An 18,467-nucleotide genomic window follows, 5' to 3' on the forward strand; every position below is an offset into this window, starting at 1 on the left:
GCCCTGTCCCATGCACTGAATCCTTCATTTTTTGTCCTACCCCCAGAGCATAAGGGGTTGCACAAAATCTACTAACCCTGGAGCCCCAGAAGAGTTCATCTGGCCTATCGCAAGAGCTAAACCTCAGTCCCCTGGAGTGCCAGGGTTGTGAGTAGTCTCAGTTGGGGGCCACATCAGTGAGAATTAAGAGTTTTTGGAAGAGGTTTTTTTTTGGGGGGGGGGGGTTGTGTCTCACTTTTGTGATCCACAACGGATTTATCTGTCAGTCAGTGACCCCCAAACCAAAAAAGGTTCCCCTCCACCATAAATAAAGAAAACATTGAACCCTTTTGTGCAGGACATAATATTTTACTTTATTTAAAATAAAGATTGATAAACTAACATGAGAAAATTAAAACGCTTAATCTGTTTAATAATTTAAATTAAACAGTTCTCCCTAGCTGCAGCAGACTCAGGTGTAATATGTAATTAAGGGTGAGTTTCCATTAGGGCCACAGAAAGGTTTACATTGAGCCAGGTGGTCCACGGGCCAAAAAGTTTGAGAACCACTGACCTAGGTTAAACTTAATCCTTCCATGAGTGTAATGGACTGAATTAGATGACCTCTTCAGGTTCCTGCCAGTCCTACTATTCTATGATTGCGACTCCTCTTTTATATAGTTTGGACACAAACAGTGGGCAATGAGAGCACAGAAGAATATGCACTTAGTTCCTGTGCCCAAAACTAAGGCGGTTCCCAGCTGGGAGACACAATTACAGAGAAAGTCTCTTTCAGCCCTTACTACAATAATTTATGCATGAGAAGTATTTCACACTGACACCTAGCAGGCTGTTGTGATGGGCAAAATTATTAGTTTTCTTTCCATGGATTTTTCAACCCCTAACAATTATAAATCTAGTTTTATTTTCTATCTGCGTACCATGGGGGATGGCAGTTTTAACTGAGATGCAAATTTTGAAAGTCAGAATAATAACATTTCAGTTAAGAACATGAATTCATGCAAGATGATACTGATAACCTGATATAAATAAGAATTTGAGATCTCTCAGTGGGAAGTAATGTCAATTAATTTAACTCACTACTGGATGTCAATACTGCTTGATACAGATGTTAATACAGAATTTCACTGGCCAGGAAAAACTTGAACTTTACAGAATGTCACATGAATGTGAACCTATTGCTAAAAAATTATTACAAAATAATATTTATAGACTAAACTTGGAAAATGTATTAGGTCAAAAACAAGATGTGAGTGTAACAAAAATCTACACTTTAAAATTGAAATACAATGCCCCAAATTTAGAAGGATTTAACAGCACTTAAAAACTTAGTTACATTATCAAGCAAAATGTAAGCTGTAGGAACATGAGAGTCACATGGATATATTTTTCAAACATACCCTATTGCCCACTGGATTAATTCTAGGAAGTTTTTGGCTATTTAACAGCTCAATAAGGGCCTAAAGTGGTTAGGAAAATACTGCATTACTCTTAAGGGAGCCATGGTAAATTATTTAAGGAAAAGGTTGATTCATTCTAAAAGGAGTTCCACCTAAATTGTTCTTGTGAGCTGGGGAGCCATGATGCTAACCTTCATAGTCAACATGATTTGAAGAAGAGCATTATTTAAGATCTTCAGAAATGCATGCATGGCAAGAACAAAATAATAATAATGGAGGTGAGAGGAAGACTGCCTACACTTAACTCGTTTATCATAAACTACCAGATAGTAAATATGTTTCAAAATTACAATAATGGTATTCTTACTGTTATCTTAAAAGGAGTCAGCTTCTAATAGAAATAAAGGAAAAATAGGAATGAATAAGTACTACAATTCTTTATTTTGTTCAGTTAGAATACTCAAACTTAATCATAACAGCATTATATAATGCTGTAACATTAATATTCTGAAACCAATTTTACTCTGGTTTCTTTCAAAACTTACAAAAGAAAAAATGTATTCTTGCACTGTTTGCAAATTAAACTAAAACAAAATACATCTGCAACAATCAAATTTTCTGAATTTATATTTTCAGTTTATAGTCAGTGAAGCAAGGCTCCCTCAATTTTAGAGATCTTTAATTACACCAAAAGAAATCCCAGCATTCTGAATTCTTAAGATTGTGAGTAATGCAGTTAGGGGAAAGATATACAAAAGACAGATTGGATAATCAATACTGGAAATGTGATTCCTATAAAAATGTCTTACCTTTAGATCCAGATATTCCAAGTCTTTCTTCAGCTGGATATAGGTGTCATCTGCCTTCAGTTAAATATATGAAAAGAATGAACAACAATGCAATGTATTCCACTACTTAAAAAATAACTTGCAAATGCTGAAAAATGTACAGTAAGCTATATGTAAATAATAAATAAAAGAATAAAGTGACAAAGTGGGTAAAGAGATGGTCCAAAATAAGAACACCGACCTCACTGTCACATTGCCTGTTTCATATTCAATTATAAACAGCAAAGTATCATGGAGACTGATTTTCCTCCCTTCCATAATATACAGGGTGACCAAAATATATATTTATTGCTTATATTATTTTCTAATGCATGAATACCATTTTTATGGCTAGTATACTCAGAGTATGATACATTACTGAAAAAGCTGTTAAGCCATAGTTTGGCATTCTATATTACATGCCTTGTTGACAAAATGATTTTGCTTTATTTAGGGTTGGTCTTCGAAATGAAAGGTAAAATATTTCATTAAATAACAACAATCAAACAGTTCTGCTCAAATTTCATACACATTTTACAATATGCATCCCTTAGTTTGGAAAAGCCATTTAATAGACAATGTTAAATAAAAATTATTATATAGTCAGAGAACCATTTCTGGCTTTTCATCTGATCAAATTCAAATGATTGTTTTTTCTTTTTCCAACACTGTCTAGTTAGAAACTGCTCTCTGTACGGTGATATAATTATACAAGCATAGTACAGGTTGAAACACTCTTAACCGGGATTTTTTTGGGCTGGCAAGATCCCTGATCCAGCAAGGATGTTACAGGAACAGAGTATCCCAGTGGCGGGTCAGAGTCAAGGATCCCTGTAAGGCCAGCAGGGCAGTGGGCTGTCCGCAGCAAGCTGATGGCAGGGCTGCTCAGCGCATGGCAGTGGGGCTGCCCAGCGAAGCTGGGAGCCACAGTAGCTCAATGGTGCAGGGAGCTGTAGTGCACGGGGCTGCCAGGTGGGTCCCTTCTGGAGCTCCAGCACAGTGTGTGCAGATGCTGGGGCTCCAGCACAGTGCGCATGGCTGCCTGGTGAGTCCCAGAGCTCCAGTACAGTGGTGTGTGGCTGACCAGTGGGTCCCAGAGCCACAGCAGCGATGGCTGCCCAGCAGGGCAGAAGGGCAGGAGGAGGTGGAAAGCTGGTTGGGAGGCCAGTGGTTGGGCCACGGGGGCTGGGGACAGGTCTTGCAAAAATCCCTCACCCGGGACCGGTCAGGTTGCCAGGGTGTCGGACCAGAGAGTTCCAACCTGTATCTCTTTTACTGAAGTTACCCAAAGAAATGTGCACACTAGTCTCAGAATAGAAAATGTTCTCTCTTCTTTCAGCAGAAATATTTTTGAACAACAGCAAAGCAAGATATAACTGTTGCAAACAATCTTTGTTAAATGGACAAAATATCTAGACACTGTTGGAAATTATTATTTTGGATTCTGGGCTTATTAGTTTAAACAGAGTAAAAGACAGCTACTCTGGTTTCAAATTTTCAGAACAAACTCTGAACAAACTCTGTGTCAGTGAATCTATATATCACACTTAAATTTCTTTGCATTCGAGATTGCTCTGGTATGTTCAATATACTTGGTAAGAGAAAGTTATGTTTGACCAATTAGCTTACTTGATTGCCTGAATAATCTACACTATATAAACTATTTCACTACAGCTATTTTTGCAGGTGGGAGAAAAGTAGTTTAAGAAAAAATAGCAAAATCTTATTTGAATGTGATCAAAATAGAAATTTCTGAAGGCTTTCAAAGAGTCCCCATATTTTGTTTCATGGTTGTAAATGTTCCAAGGTTACCTTTTGAGAATGTTATAAATCTAGTACAGTAAAACCTGTGTTATCTGGCATGCCCGGGGATTAGGGCATGCTGGTAAGCTAAAAATTCTGGTCATCTGGGGGGGAGGGAAAGGTGGGGGATGGGAGCCATGTGGGGGCCTGGATGTGGCCTGCTAGGAGGGACCACAAGCCACCGCGGGCGGGGGGGAAAGGAAGGGAATGAGGCCTGGTGGAGGGGGTGGAACCGGGGGGCAGAAGCCACGGGGAAGCTGGCCTGCCGGGCAGGGCTGGACCAAGCCATTCCGGTGCCCTGGGCAGACAGTTTAATTGCGCCCCGGGTTGGGGGGGGGGGGGGGGGGGCGCATGTGCGGCCCCGCCCCCACGCTGGTGCGTGGGGGACGGTGCGCGGAGCTGGCGGCGGCAGGATGCATGTGCCTGGCCCAGCGCAGCCCAGCTACCTCTGCTGGTACGCAGCCCGGGGCCGCCTGGGGCGGGCCGAGCCTGGCCGTGCAGGGCCCCGCGGCCGTGGGGGGAAGGACGCTGCTGGCCGACACTAAGGGGGTTAACGCGGCCCTCACCCCGGGCAGCCACTGCAGGGTGGCCGCTGGGAGCTGCCGCAGCCCATGATCCGGGAGCCGGGCACACGGTGCCTGATGGCAGCTATAAGTGGCACTGTGCGCCCCTTACAGCTGCCATTAGGGGTCCCCTATAGGTTGGCACCCCGGGCAGCTGCCTGGCTAGCCCATGCCTTAATCCGGCCCTGCTGCCAGGGATGCCAGGAGCCACGGAGGGAGCGGAGATGCTTCCTGCTTGCTTCCGGCTGTTGTTCACCTCTCCCCCAGGTACATGCTGCACACTCGTCTAAGAAGCAGCCCGGCACTTAAAGGGCCAGTTTCCTTTTTTTTTTTTTTTTTTTTTGCTTTTGCTGGCATCAGAAATTTTCCGGTTTTTACAGTTTTCTGGATGCTTAAGTTCTGGATAGCGCAAGTTTGACTGAACCTTGATGAAGATATGCATAACAACTGCATTTCTGCCCCATCTTCAATTTTAAAACTCTTGCATCAATGCAATTGACGGGATTGCTATTGATCTATGATGGCTAGCGTTATTAGCAAAAGGACAACTTGACTTTCATGAGACAATCTTTACCTACAGCAAGCACACAATTACAACCTACTATGAGTGTTCTACCTAACTTATATACCTCACTTTGGAATTATTGCAGCATGTGGTGAAAGCAGTGCAAAGCCATTATTTTGCTTCTGTCAAAATGAATGAAGTATATTTAATTTTCTTTTCTGAAAAGATTTTAAGAGGCAGCATTCTCAGAGATAATATCAAAGTGATATCTAAAGTTATGAAACCATAAGCAACAGCACTTGGTAGCTTAAAATACTTGAAATATACAATGTATACAACAGCAAAGAAAAAACCACAAATGATTCAGGGACTGGGAATACCAAATATAATGGGCAAGAAAGCACAGACTCAAGCACATCACTAATGAAGCATTTGCAGAGTCACAAAATATCATACAGCACAGATGAGCCAATTAGCAGCTAACCTGATAGATGGAATTAGTTGGCAAGTGCTGTAGTAATTGGGCGATTGTGTAATTTCGTATACTAGCCAACTTAGCCTGATGTCTCCTTAATCGAATGAGAAGCAATGTTAGCTCTTCAGGCTGCAGGTATTTAGACACATTGTAAAGAGGAAATTAGCAGTCTTCAGGTAGTGTCACTGTAATTACATTATTCACCTCAGTGCCCAGACAGCATTTACTTGACCGGATTAAGCAATTATTTAATTCTTCATTTGGTCAAATAAACACAATAAAAGAAGAGAGTTTACTAGAAAGCTGTAATATAGTAACAGAACTAAAGTTCTACACATGACCTGTTCCTCCTCCATTGACTTTTAATGAGAGCTGGACATGGTCTACATATTACAAGTTTTAAGAGTTAGCTATGTTCTAAACAGCACAAAAAACAACATGACTAAGGAAATAGCAGGACTTGAAAACCTTACTACAATAATTTGGTGTCAGGAAAAAGAAGTAGTTCTAATATTTCAACTTACCGACTTGCCATGTAAACTGGGTGCACTTACAGTATGGGTCATATATCCCATAGTAGGCATGGATCGTCTATCAATATGTGCTGAACTCTGTAACAAGAACCATAGTCAAAATTGTGAAGACTAATTCAAGTGGGAAATTTGGTCTCATGATTAAGGTATCTGACTGAGATTCAGGAGATTTGGCTGTATGCTCAGGGTTCTGCCAGACTTCCTGTTTGAATTGAGAAGGTTCAGGGGGTAGCTGAGTTAGTCTGTACAGAAAAAAACAACAACAAATGGTCTGGTAGCACTTTATAGACTAACAAAACATATAGATGGTATCATGAGCTTTCGTGGGCATAGCCCACTTCTTCAGATGACCGGAGTTGTGAGTTTAGGATGCGCAGACCCAAAATAAATAGGAGAGAAGGGGGGAGGGGCTGCAGAGAAAGTGGGTGAGTGTTTGGGAGACAGGGAGCAGAGCGTATAGAAAATCAGGAAGGTACAGGGAATCATTAAGTATCTGAAGATTGGGTAGTTAAAATGAAGCAAAGTCAATTGATAGTAATTCTCCTGACATAGGAATCTATACATGTGTAGATTCCTATGTCAGGAAGGATACTATCAATTGACTTTGATTCTTATCTGCTTCATTTTAACTACCCAATCTTCAGATACTTAATGATTCCCTGTACCTTCCTGATTTTCTATACGCTCTGCTCCCTGTCTCCCACTCACCCACTTTCTCTGCACCCCTTCCCCTCCCCCTTCTCTCCTATTTATTTTGGGTCTGCGCATCCTAAACTCACAACTCCGGTCATCTGAAGAAGTGGGCTGTGCCCACGAAAGCTCATGATACCATCTACATGTTTTGTTAGTCTATAAAGTACTACCAGACCATTTGTTGTTTGAATTTAAATGGTCTCTTTCTGCTGCCCTTACAGAACCTCTCTCTATAGACTCTTCCAGATTCCCATTGTGCTATCCAAGGATGGGAAGAAGGATGAGTAGGAGTGGACTTCCTGCTCTGTTTAGATGGGGATGCAGAGAAGGAGCATGAAGTGTCCAAGGGAAGCAAAGTTCTGTCCAGAGTACCCTGACTTTGAGGGGAAGAGGCCTGAGACCTCCTTAACTTGTATTAGTAACTGGTGTCTTAGAAACTGCCACTGTCAGCCTCTTGCGGATATATGACTCCCCGACTTGGCCCACAATTAAATCACTTGGCAATATACATGATTTAGGTATCCATGTAGCAGATTGAGAAGTTCTAATATTAAGGAAATCATTTCTGAATTTACTAATATAGAGATGGTAGACACTGAGGGTTTTGGCGCCAAGTGGTGCTAAAGGGTTGGCACTGAGAGAAATGCATTCCACAGATTTGGTGGATACCACAGATTTAGTGGGTACAACTAGTGCTGGCACAGTGCTTTTAGCCCTTGAGGTTGAGGCAAATCAGAAGTCTCTACTCACTAGGCACTAGAAAAGGTGACCTATGTTTTGGCTCATGACTGGAGTAGTGCTCTGTTCTGCCCCATCACAGGAAGTCAACAGCAGAATGGTGCAAATGGCAAGGTAGAAACTCAGCTCCTCAGAGCACTTATGGAAAGAGACCAACTAGAGGAACACGGGTTTAACTCTGCCTTTCTTCTTGGTGTTTGAACTCTAAGAGAAACAACTTCAGGCAGGCTTCTTTAGCTTTCTGAATTTGCTTCGAGAAAAGAGCATAGCTTGGAGATATGTTCATGTCCTAAGCAGAATACAAGCCAGGGGTATCTGTCATTAAGCGCCCACTGAAGTGTCACATGAGGGCAGGTTTTGAACCCAGGAGATCTAGCTTCTGCCATGTTGCTAGCACTGCTGTACAAGGAGGTCAAAAGGGAAGAGGTCTAGCCTAAATGGAAAGGTATCTAAGATTGTTGTGTGTGTGTGTGTGGGTGTGTGTGGTGGGTGTGTGGTGGGGGGGGGGGACAACAAGTATATGCATTAACCACTAAGTACAAAGACTATTAAATATGCTTGCACAATATGCAGAGAAGGAGGCAGACACCACACAAGGGTTCTGACTTGCTACTATGGGCATTAAGTAGAAACTGAGGAGCACTTCAACCTGCTCTGTCTTTTCTGCCCTTGGATAGAGGAGCATGAGGACATGTAGGCTACGTTTACACTGCAGCACTACTTTGGGATACTTATTCTATGTCTTTTGAGCGCTCCTGTTATTTTGAAATATACCGTGCTCACTATTCTGATGTCCCTGTAAACCTCATTCCACAAGGAGTAAGGGACGTTTCAGAATAACAATTTCAAAATAAATGCTGTGTACACAGCACAGGTCAAATTGTGCAGCTTATTTCGAGCTTCGGGTGCACTGTAGACACATCCCTAGCGTGCAGGCATAACTCCAATGGAGATGGCTGGTTAAAAGAATCCAATGCTGCACACGTGGGTCAATTCATACCAAGACTGGAATCTATTAGGGCAATCACTCAAAAACCCACTCTGCACTAGTTTAGACACAGTAGCTTACCTGAAAGAGCTTTTCTGCAAAACATGTTAACCTTGAAGAAGAAAAATTATCCACAACCTGCTTCATCAAAAATAAACTTTGCCATTAATAAAATGCATGAACATCCTATACATATATCCTACTTATGCATAGATAAATACAGTACTTATTAAAATACATTCATTAGACTGATTCAGGTGTGAACCTATGAATGATTATTATTACATTTTATACAGACCTTTACTGCATGATTTCGAATCCTCCTTGGTGATCCAGCAAAAGATATGTCTATACTCTGTCTTTCATCAGATGGCTTAACAGTAACCCTTTCTGCAGGAGTGTGTGGTCGTCTTGGTGGAAAGATTTTTGGAGGTCCAGGTGGAGGAATATCAGAAGGAGATGGAGGAACAGAAATTGATCGTGGAACATCTAGCGAACTTTTTGCTTTACCACGGTCAATAAAGTCCGGAGAACCTGCATAAAGTGGGGCAGTTGGACTTCCATGTTTAAACTGCTGTCTCTGTTGCCATTCATATAGCTGCCATACAGTACCATCCTTATTAGCTTTTCTCTCCTCATGGGACATTTTCAAGTGGCTAACACGGTCCTGGGCATATTTGTAGTCACTTGGCAAGTTGCGATTTGGTGGAGAAGAGCTCCCTGAAGGCTGCCTGGTATTCTTTGGCAAGGTATGATAATTTTCAGGAAAAGATGAAGATGGAGTGGGACCTTGACGAGTTAGAGTCTGATCAGAAGCAAGACTGAGAGAAGAAGAGATATAGATTTAAACGTATACTTATCAATAATACTGGCCAAAATAAAAAATGAACCTCTTCAAATTCACATGACCGTAGCAACTATAAAAGATTCTGATTAAGCGTTCTTTATTAAAATGAACTTAAATGTCTGTAAAATGAAGCTACCATTGCCCAGGTAGCTTACCCCCCCCTCCCCCTTTTCCTCCCTCCCCCACACACACCCCTCACACATTAAGATTGCAATAATCTGGTAAATCATTTTACTTTTGAGAAATATCTGAGAGCCACAATTCTGTGATAAGTGATCAGCAGAGCTAGCTTTAAGGAAATAAATTACATTGCCATATGTTTCAAAACCCTAGAATTCAAATATGCAGAGAACTGAGTCATAGTTGTGATTATAATAAACAGCAAATACTGAAATGTTACGTAATATTTTACTTTCGGTTAAAAGGTACCTTTTCCTCTACTAGATGGTATAGTTTGCTGTAAAATGGGATACATTGATTTATTTCCAAAAATTACATTACCTTAGAAATCAGAGACAAGGAAGAAACCTCACCACATAGAATAAGCAACTGTAAAATAAATGTTGTTTTATCTACTATATATTTCAGTTTGTCTGTCAGTTTATTCAAGAACTTTACCTAAATAGTAAGAGCTAGGACCACCAAGTTCAGTACACAGCTTCCTCTTAGTATAACTTAAAGCAATTGGTTCTGCCAGGAAAATGGGATATGCCTGGAATGGGATCGCTTTCCAAAAAACCATACAGAAAAGAGACAGAATCACCAGGCAGGTGAAAGGGGCTGGCAGGGGGTCTGGCCAGCAGCTGCTTCCTGGGGCAGGCCAGGGTTACAGGGGCCATGCTCCTGGCCAGCAGCTGCTCTCCAGGGCTACCCCCCTGTTGTCATTCTGGGGTGTAACTGTCCCTCATGCTTGCTGCCACCCTGCGGACATTCATGTCTCTGCTATCATACTCCTCCCTTTACGTTTGATGAGAAAGCACTGCATACCATGCACATCCCATTGTTCTGGCACAACCAAACACTGAGCTTGCTTCAAGTTATTATAAGAGGAAGTTGCATACCAAATTTGGTAATCCTAGCTCTTAACATTTAGGAGGAATTCTTGAACAAACTGATTCACAGACAGACAGACACAAGCAGACAGACAGATGCACAAATTCTCTCAAATATATAGTAGTCTTATCTGGTGAAAAAAATTGCTCTAGGACCTAGCCCTTACCCCCTATTTATATTAGTTCTTATGCGAAAATTGGATTTGCTTAATATTGTTTTGCTTAAAGTAGTATTTTTCAGGAACATAATCACAGTGTTAAGTGAGAAGTTGCTATGCTGCAGATTTAGTATTATAATTCACTGAAAAACTGTATAATCCATGGACTGTGGCACACCATAAAACTTAGTGGGTTGTTCATGGTCAAATCCAACAAATTAAAGTAAAGAATGAATCACACTGGCCATATTGCAAAGTTAATATTTAATGCCTTAAATTTCTATAGAACTCTTAATCCCAAAGTCCTTTATAGATTGCATGTCCAGTGATTATTGTACTTCATCCATCCATCAGCCTCTGAGATGGAAACACATTCTGCATAAGCAGCACATCACAACAGTGTTTCTCAGGCCAGAATGTGAAAATAACATCTAGCTAAACTAACATATCCTTGCTGTCTAACATGCTAGCCACTAGCCACACTGGGCCAGCTGAGTGTGGCTAGTTGGCTTGAACAATGTGCTATTTGGCTGACTGAGTGTAGCTAGTTCGCTATATTGCCCACTGCTTCAGAACTGGTTGGACACCACAGTACTATATGAAGAAAGCACTGTAAAAATCAGAATGTAAAAAAAAATCAACTTGGATTTTGGCAAGGAGACTACCACCTAACACTTGCAATAATTTCACAGAAAGCTTTGTGGTCACAATAAGCCAGGTTGTTTTATGTCTCGTTCAAAAGATGGCATCTGCAATTGCACTCTCCCTAGCATGAGGTCGGGAAATGTGGCATAATACTGACTGAAGTAAAATCTGTTAGTTTTCCTTGCTACTTGATACTTGTTAGGCACTAATCAACTCTGACCATTGACTACATTGTGGGGAGGGAGGAGGAATGTTGCTAATGGCTTTCCCATAACACTGATAGATTTTTAAACTGTTTTGTTAATTTTTAATCATAATTAAAATATGTTTTAATTTTTGTATGTTAGTGTGGCTAGTATAGAGCACCAAAAGAATATAGTGCATTGTATTTATCTAGCATAGATTATCAACAGTAGGGAAAAATACAAAAAAACATAATTTCCCCTACTTTTAACAGTATTCATCCAAATACATAAATATGCAAATAAAACAGAATGATAAAAGAATGAAATATTATTGAAAATATTATATTAAGACAGCATAAAGGCCTTTGAGGAAGGGTAGGTTTTGAGGAGGTGAGTGGACAGAAGAGGAAATGGGAAGAGCAGAAAATTGGAATTTCACACAATTTGTATCATCAATTAATTGATGTCTCTTATTGGAACTCCCGCAGAAGAATATTAACAATTTTACTGAGCATTTAATTAAAACACAATTTAGCTCCTCCCCCTACAAGTCACACATTTGATTGTCTCCTATTCGTTCAATATTACCCATCCATCTCATTTTATTATGTTTCCTCTAATATCTAAGTCTATGATCCTAAAAAATTACTCCATGTGGGTAGATGCATGTTTTTATATAGCCCCCAAGTAACTTTACTGGAACTCCATATGGAGTAAGTTTCAGGATCATTAAAACAGACACCTATTACTTATCAGACCATCATTTTTCAGAAAGAGAGAGACGAGAGAAATGTGCACACACACAAAAGCAAAATAAACAGAGGAAAACATTTTTAAGTTACAGAAAATACAAATATTCAACATTTCATCTGCCTACACACCCAGGCTTTCATGTAATTTTCACAGACTAAGAAAGAACAAGATGTATTTGTATGCCACAGTGACATTTTAGTGCTGCTTCGTTAGACATATTGTACCTTCAAAATACTCAAAAATCTATTTTCATTGGATTTCATGTCTCTTACATACCAACATGACCCATATACAAGTGTTGTCAGAGAAAAGAAACAGGGAAAAAAGATTAAAATATCTCTGTCTAGTTTTTAAATGGAAAACAGAGGTAGAACCCTTTAACCTATTCTGTCCAGGAATAATAGAGAACTTTAAGAGTTAGTCTTTGCAGTTTAGCACTTACATTTTCAATAAATTTAGGTCATAGTTTTTAAGAAAACATCCAATATAATCAAAGATAATATAAAAATATTCAAATGTTTCATCTTTTCAGCTCACAATACAAATATGAATATGTTTAAGGATGCTTTGAGCAGTACATACTGATTTCTCTAACATTCAAAGACATCTCTGAAAAATGTTACTCTGCACTGGATGGATGAGAAAATTAATAGTTGTCACTGAGTACTGTCTTACTATGGTAGCATTCTGCTTAGTATACAATAAATTATCCAACATTTGTTTTGCTTTATTTTGAGAGCACAATTAACTATTTAAAGACTGGCTTATTACTAACCTTTTTGTGTCTCCTTTTTGGACTTTTACCCAATGTTCCACTTGAGCCATGTTGGTTTTCCTTTGTGTTTGTTTATCTGGATTTGCTCGGGGAACAAACCCTCTTTTATATAAACTGGTACCATTCTGCTCCACTGGGCCAGAAGTCATGTTTAATGAACTAGGAAATGTCCCATTCTTCTCAACAGGCTGAGGCTGAGCTAGTTCCGGCCGAGACACACTTGTTAAATCTGGAAACTGATCAACTTCTCCCAATGTTAATGGACGCTTAGATTTTCCCCTCTTAGCTTCCAGAATTTCTTTTCTGCAGACATAACGTTCCTCATCTTCTCTTTCTTTTATATCTTCATAATTATCATATCCAAAGGTTTCAGTTGCTTTTTGATAATTTTCTTTTATATCAGCAGTATCCACCTTTGCACGCTCATTGCAGGACTCAACATGGTTAGCTTGGGGAATAGCTTGATGATCAACTTTTTCTGATTCTCTGCAATGAAAATAGGTGCTTGATGTGAACACCATATTAGTGTGAAACCTTAAAAGACGGTATAAATTTGCTAATATTTTAACAAAGGGAAGCCCACAAAAATAGCCTCTTTAGCCGGTGATAATCTGATGCATCAGGGTTGCATGACTGCAGACATGAATGAGTGAATATCCTTTATTTCACCATTTATGCAAACTATTATTAAAAATAAGCATCAAACATACATATTCAGCTGTACGTCGCTAGAAATAGTTGTCCTTAATTACTGAAAAATAAACTGAAAATACCGATAACATAGCACCATTAAATTTCTGTAAATGTAAAATACATTATGGAGGTGAGAAAGAAGAAGTTGAAGGCTTAAAAAAAATTCCCAGGAGAGGAAAATACCTATCATATGGCATAAGCTTTTCCATTTCAAAGGGGAAAAATTCTCTTTGAAATATTTTTATAAGCTCCAGGAAAAAGTGATTTCTGACAAGTATGATATAGATATTGCCAGAGAAAGGTGAAATCCCATCAAAGATAAGAGAAATCATTCAAACCTTCTTCGGTTTGGTTGCTAAATTTTAACTAGATTTTCCCAAAACTCCCCACAAAACTATCAGATTAAATTGCTAATATGTTATTTTAAGTACTCTATTTTAGGTATTTTCCTTTCTTCTAAATCTTAACAAAAACTAAAACAGAACAGCTTTTGAGATTAGCTGATATTTGAAAAGCACTATAAAAATGTTCCGTACTATTGTGGTTTAGGGTTTTTTTATAGGGTCTAAACCAATTTCATCTGTAAACTTCTTCATAAGTAAACTTAAAAAAACAACAACAAATGATCTGGCTGTACTTTAAAGACTAACATACATATAGACGATATCATGAGCTTTCGTGGGCACAGCCCACCTCTTCGGATGAAGAAGTAGGCTGTGCCCATGAAAGCTCATGATACCATCTACATGTTTTGTTAGTCTTTAAAGTGCTACCGGACCATTTGTTGTTTTTTAACTTTATCCTGTATAGACTAACTCGCCTACCCCCTGAAGTTTCTTCATAAGCATCTGGACCACATTTAATGATCTTTGGCAGTTTATTAAGATGTCACTGATCTTTAAGAAATACTCCATCGTCTCTGAAACTAGTATGACCTGATAGTTATCTTCACTAGAATTTTTTGAATATGCTAGCTTGTGTTACAATCACACATTTCTTCCTAGTGAAGACAACCTAAAGAGGTGAGTAGGTGAATCACTTCCTCCTACCCACCCACTCCCCCCTCCCCGAAAGTACGCATACTTCTCTTGTATCCATGCCAAAACAGGGAAAACACACAAGAAAACTGCTCCAAATATCTGGACAGGACCAGGGTACTGGTGTCTTCACTGTTCACAAAGTACAGATCTCCTGGTCATTATAGGATGAGGAGGAAGACAACTTGAAAAATGCACTGATGTCTAATTGTCTGCTAAGTTTCCGTTAGCACCCCTTTACTCCTCATAAAGCATTTAGCATCTACAGTAGACTTCCGATAATCCAGCACCTTTGGGACCTAGGTAGTGCAGGATTATCGGCTATGCTGGAGTATCGGAAGGTACTCCGGCAGGGGGATGTGACGGGTCTGCTGGGACCTGCACTGCATCCAGGGGGTGGGTGGGGAACGGCATAACGAAGGGCGAACCCTCCACTGTTTTGCAGGAAGGCGGAGGAAGCCCCGCGCCGCTGCCTAGAGTTTCTGGGAGGGGAGCGGGCTCCCCACCTCCCAGACTGCAGTAGTTATCGCCGAGCAGGAGGGTGAGGAGCGGCACTGCGGGACCAACCCGGCAGCACCCCAGCTGGTCTGCTCTGCCACTTGTCCTCTGCTCGTCAGTTTCAGCAGTGGTGGACTTGGGGAAGCAGCTGAAACTGACAAGCGGCAGACAAGCAATGGACCAGAGCAGCTAGGGTGCTGCTGGGTTGGTCCCGCAGTGCCGCCCTTCATCCCACTGCTAGGCGATAACTACTGCAGTTTGGGGGGTGGAGAACCCACTCCCTTCCTGGAAACTCTTGGTGGCGGCGTGGGGTTTCCCCCGCCTTCCTGCAAAATGGCAGATGGTTTGCCCCTTGCCGCGCCGTTCCGTGCCAGCAGCTCCAAGTCTCTGGCTGCCCGGAGCACTTCCGGGTTCCAGTTGGTGCCGGACGAGGAGTGCTGGACCACTGGATGCGGGACAATTGGAGTTTTACTGTATAAACAATCTGTCCCACCTATAAATAAATTAATTCAGTCCTACAAACAATGCCTACCCCATCAAATAAATCTCAATATTGCCACCCTTCCCGAAGCTCCCTCCTCTCCTCTTCTTCCCTGTTGAAGTCTCTACCTTTCTCCTCACATTGCTGTCTTCACCACCAAAGGTCAGCCCCATGTGTTTCAAGAATAAAAACTGACAGTTTAAATAAAACAGTACAGTTTGAATAAACAAACAGCTCTCCAAACATAGTCGAAGCAAGCTGAAGGCTGGAATGAATGATGAAAAATTCTACCTTCTCAAATACAACGAGTAGTCCTGTGGCACCTAAGGCTTCATCTACAATACAAGTTTTTTCAGCAGAAAATATGCTAATGAGGGACTCATTAGCGTGAGTCACAACTTCATTAGCATATTTTCTGCTGTTTCTTTTTGCCCAAGGAGTTTTTGTTCAAAAAGAAGCAGAGAAGCATAAGAATCTTGCGCAAAACGGGGTTTCTGCACACAAAAAGAGTCCAGACTGCTTCTTTTTGCACAAAAACCCCTTGCACACAAAGAAAAGGCAGAAAATATGCTAATGATGTTGCGACTCATGCTAATGAGTCCCTCATTAGCATATTTTCTACTAAAAAAAACCTCATAGTGTAGACGTAGCCTTAGAGACTAACAAAATATTTAGTATCAAGACTTTTCGTGGGTAAAACCGGCTTCATCAGATGAACTGGAGTGGAAATAATGGGATGAAGCCGGTTTTACCCACAAAAGCTCATGATCCTATATATTTTTGTTAGACTCTAAGGTGCCACAGGACTACTCCTTATTTTTAAAGTTACAGACTAACACAGCTATCCCCCTAAGACTTATCAAATACATACAATATTGAATAATCATTGCTAACTGAAAGAGTATCATCTAAACCAGGGGTCTCCAAACTACGGCCCGCGGGCCGCATCCGGCCTGCGAGGCCCTCTCATCCGGCCTGTGGAGACCTTTTTGGCTTGTTGGTGGCTGTTGCGCTTTATTACTTGTGAACATCCGGGCTCTGCGCGTCCCTCACAGCGAGAGGGGTTGGGACTTGGCGTGGACAATTGCTCCCTATTGGCCAGTGCGTTCTTATCCTATTGGCTAGCTCTCTCATGAGGTCACTAGTGGGCTGGGCTCTCGATTGGTTGAGCGCACGAGCCTAAATCTGCGTTCGATTGGCTCGTGGCCCAGCTTGACCTTGGATTGGTACAGGGCTATGACGTAGTCTCCTTTATGCCACCCAATCAGCGAAGGGGCTAGTAGCTGGTTTATGGGGCTCTTGGCGTGAGAGGGGGCTGAAGTGGGTACTTCGCACGCGCGGGGGGCGGGGGATACCTGAGGAGCTGGTGCCCATTGCAGGAGGCGGTCTGGTTGCTGTGGCACAGCCTCTGGGTGACGCTGTGCCGTGCTTAGCGCGCTGCCCTGGTCCCTGCAGTGCGCCCTGAAGAAACATCCCTCTCCCTTCCACGTCTGGTCTCTCTCATCCACAATCCAGAGCAGCACCGCCCTGCCGGGTATCAGTCTGTGGGAGCGTTGGGCACTGCTTTCCAACTTCCTTTACCAAGTGATAACGTGTCTGCTTTCAAACCAGCTTTTCCCATTAAAATGCATGCCCCTTGTTCCATAGGGCTATGTTACAAATTGTCACCTCATTCCCTGCATGATAGGAGAGCGATCACATCTCTTCAAGTGTGAGCGTCTTAGGCTGAACATATTGCCAGGATTATGTTGCTTACAATTTTCATCACATTGCGCAGGTGGAAATGAGTTCTCAGCAGTTTCCCCGTTCTGGAGCCCCTCCTGCAGGACTAGGACAAGCACCACCCCCAATTTCAAACAGTGGATCTATTTTAATAAATAATTAAAAACAACATCCATGTTTTGATTGTTTTTTATTTGGACCTCAAGTGTGTAGTCGGTCCCCGAACTGCTGTTTGATAGTTAATGCGGCCCTCGGGCAGAAAAGTTTGGAGACCCCTGATCTAAACCAACTGGAGTTGGAGATATAAAAGTAGCTTTCTGATACAACTTCTGCATTTTCATCTTGAGCAGTTACTACTTGTATATAGTAGTGATATCTACTCTCACATCATATTTTCAGTCTTGTGCGTGGTCATAATTTACATTCTATTTAACTTTCTTGGAATTTTTCCCATCAATTTTTGTTTAGATTTATAAGCTATGGTTACACAGGGATAAAAGACAAGCAGCATGGCCACAGCTGGTTTGGGACACCTGATTCAAGTTCACTGTGGGCTAAAACTCTCTTAGCAGACCCTTCCAGCTTGGCCTCTTCCAGGTCCTAGCCCAGGTACTATAAAAGAAGAAGCCACATGCTGCCATGTCCCTTAAAAAAACTACTTTCAATTCCCTGGGCCACTTCCCTGCAGCCCCAGCCTTCACCAATGCTTTATTTTTTGTTCAGGGCTCTTCTGGTTTTAGGTCTAGCAACCAACCTGGAGCTCTTTCTCCCTACCTCAACTCCTGCCAGTACTGAGCTATTCTAGATGCTGAAATTCCTTTTGGACAGCCAGGAAAACCATTCTCCTTCCTTTGACTCCAGGCAGGAACTGCCTGTCTCCAGGGCTGAACCTCCATTTAATATGGCCCTTCTGGACACTGACTGGCTGCTTCCAGAGTAGTGTCTGTAGGAAGCTTGAAGGACTCAGTTCTACTGTTCTTTTCCTGGGATGGGTGTGGCAGGACCCTGAGGCCTCCAGAAGAAGACTTTCGGGGTGGACTAGGCCCAGCATAGGTAGGGCTGCCAGGTGTTCAGTTTTGAACCCGGCAGGCCAGTA

General features: G+C 41.5%; 1 protein-coding gene across 9 annotated transcripts in view; it reads right to left on the reverse strand.

Moving 5' to 3' along the window:
• The window catches only part of PLEKHA7 (pleckstrin homology domain containing A7), a 291,638-nt gene that overhangs the window by 56,414 nt on the left and 216,757 nt on the right, over positions 1-18,467 (reverse strand). For 5 of the 9 annotated variants that reach the window (XM_089778651.1, XM_089778652.1, XM_075928060.2 and 2 more), the window contains 5 exons: positions 12,941-13,426; positions 8,824-9,346; positions 6,098-6,184; positions 2,210-2,263; positions 1,768-1,791 (listed from right to left, as the gene is read on the reverse strand). In XM_089778651.1, coding sequence (XP_089634777.1) covers positions 1,768-1,791; positions 2,210-2,263; positions 6,098-6,184; positions 8,824-9,346; positions 12,941-13,426 — 1,174 coding nt within the window. Of the gene's footprint in view, positions 1-1,767; positions 1,792-2,209; positions 2,264-5,582; positions 5,703-6,097; positions 6,185-8,823; positions 9,347-12,940; positions 13,427-18,467 lie in introns of all 9 variants that reach the window. The other 4 variants (XM_089778654.1, XM_075928061.2, XM_075928055.2 and 1 more) reach the window with 3 other exon arrangements.

The sequence above is a fragment of the Pelodiscus sinensis genome, chromosome 5 (assembly GCF_052426305.1).
Source record: "Pelodiscus sinensis isolate ZL-2025 chromosome 5, ASM5242630v1, whole genome shotgun sequence".
Lineage (NCBI taxonomy): Eukaryota > Metazoa > Chordata > Testudines > Trionychidae > Pelodiscus > Pelodiscus sinensis.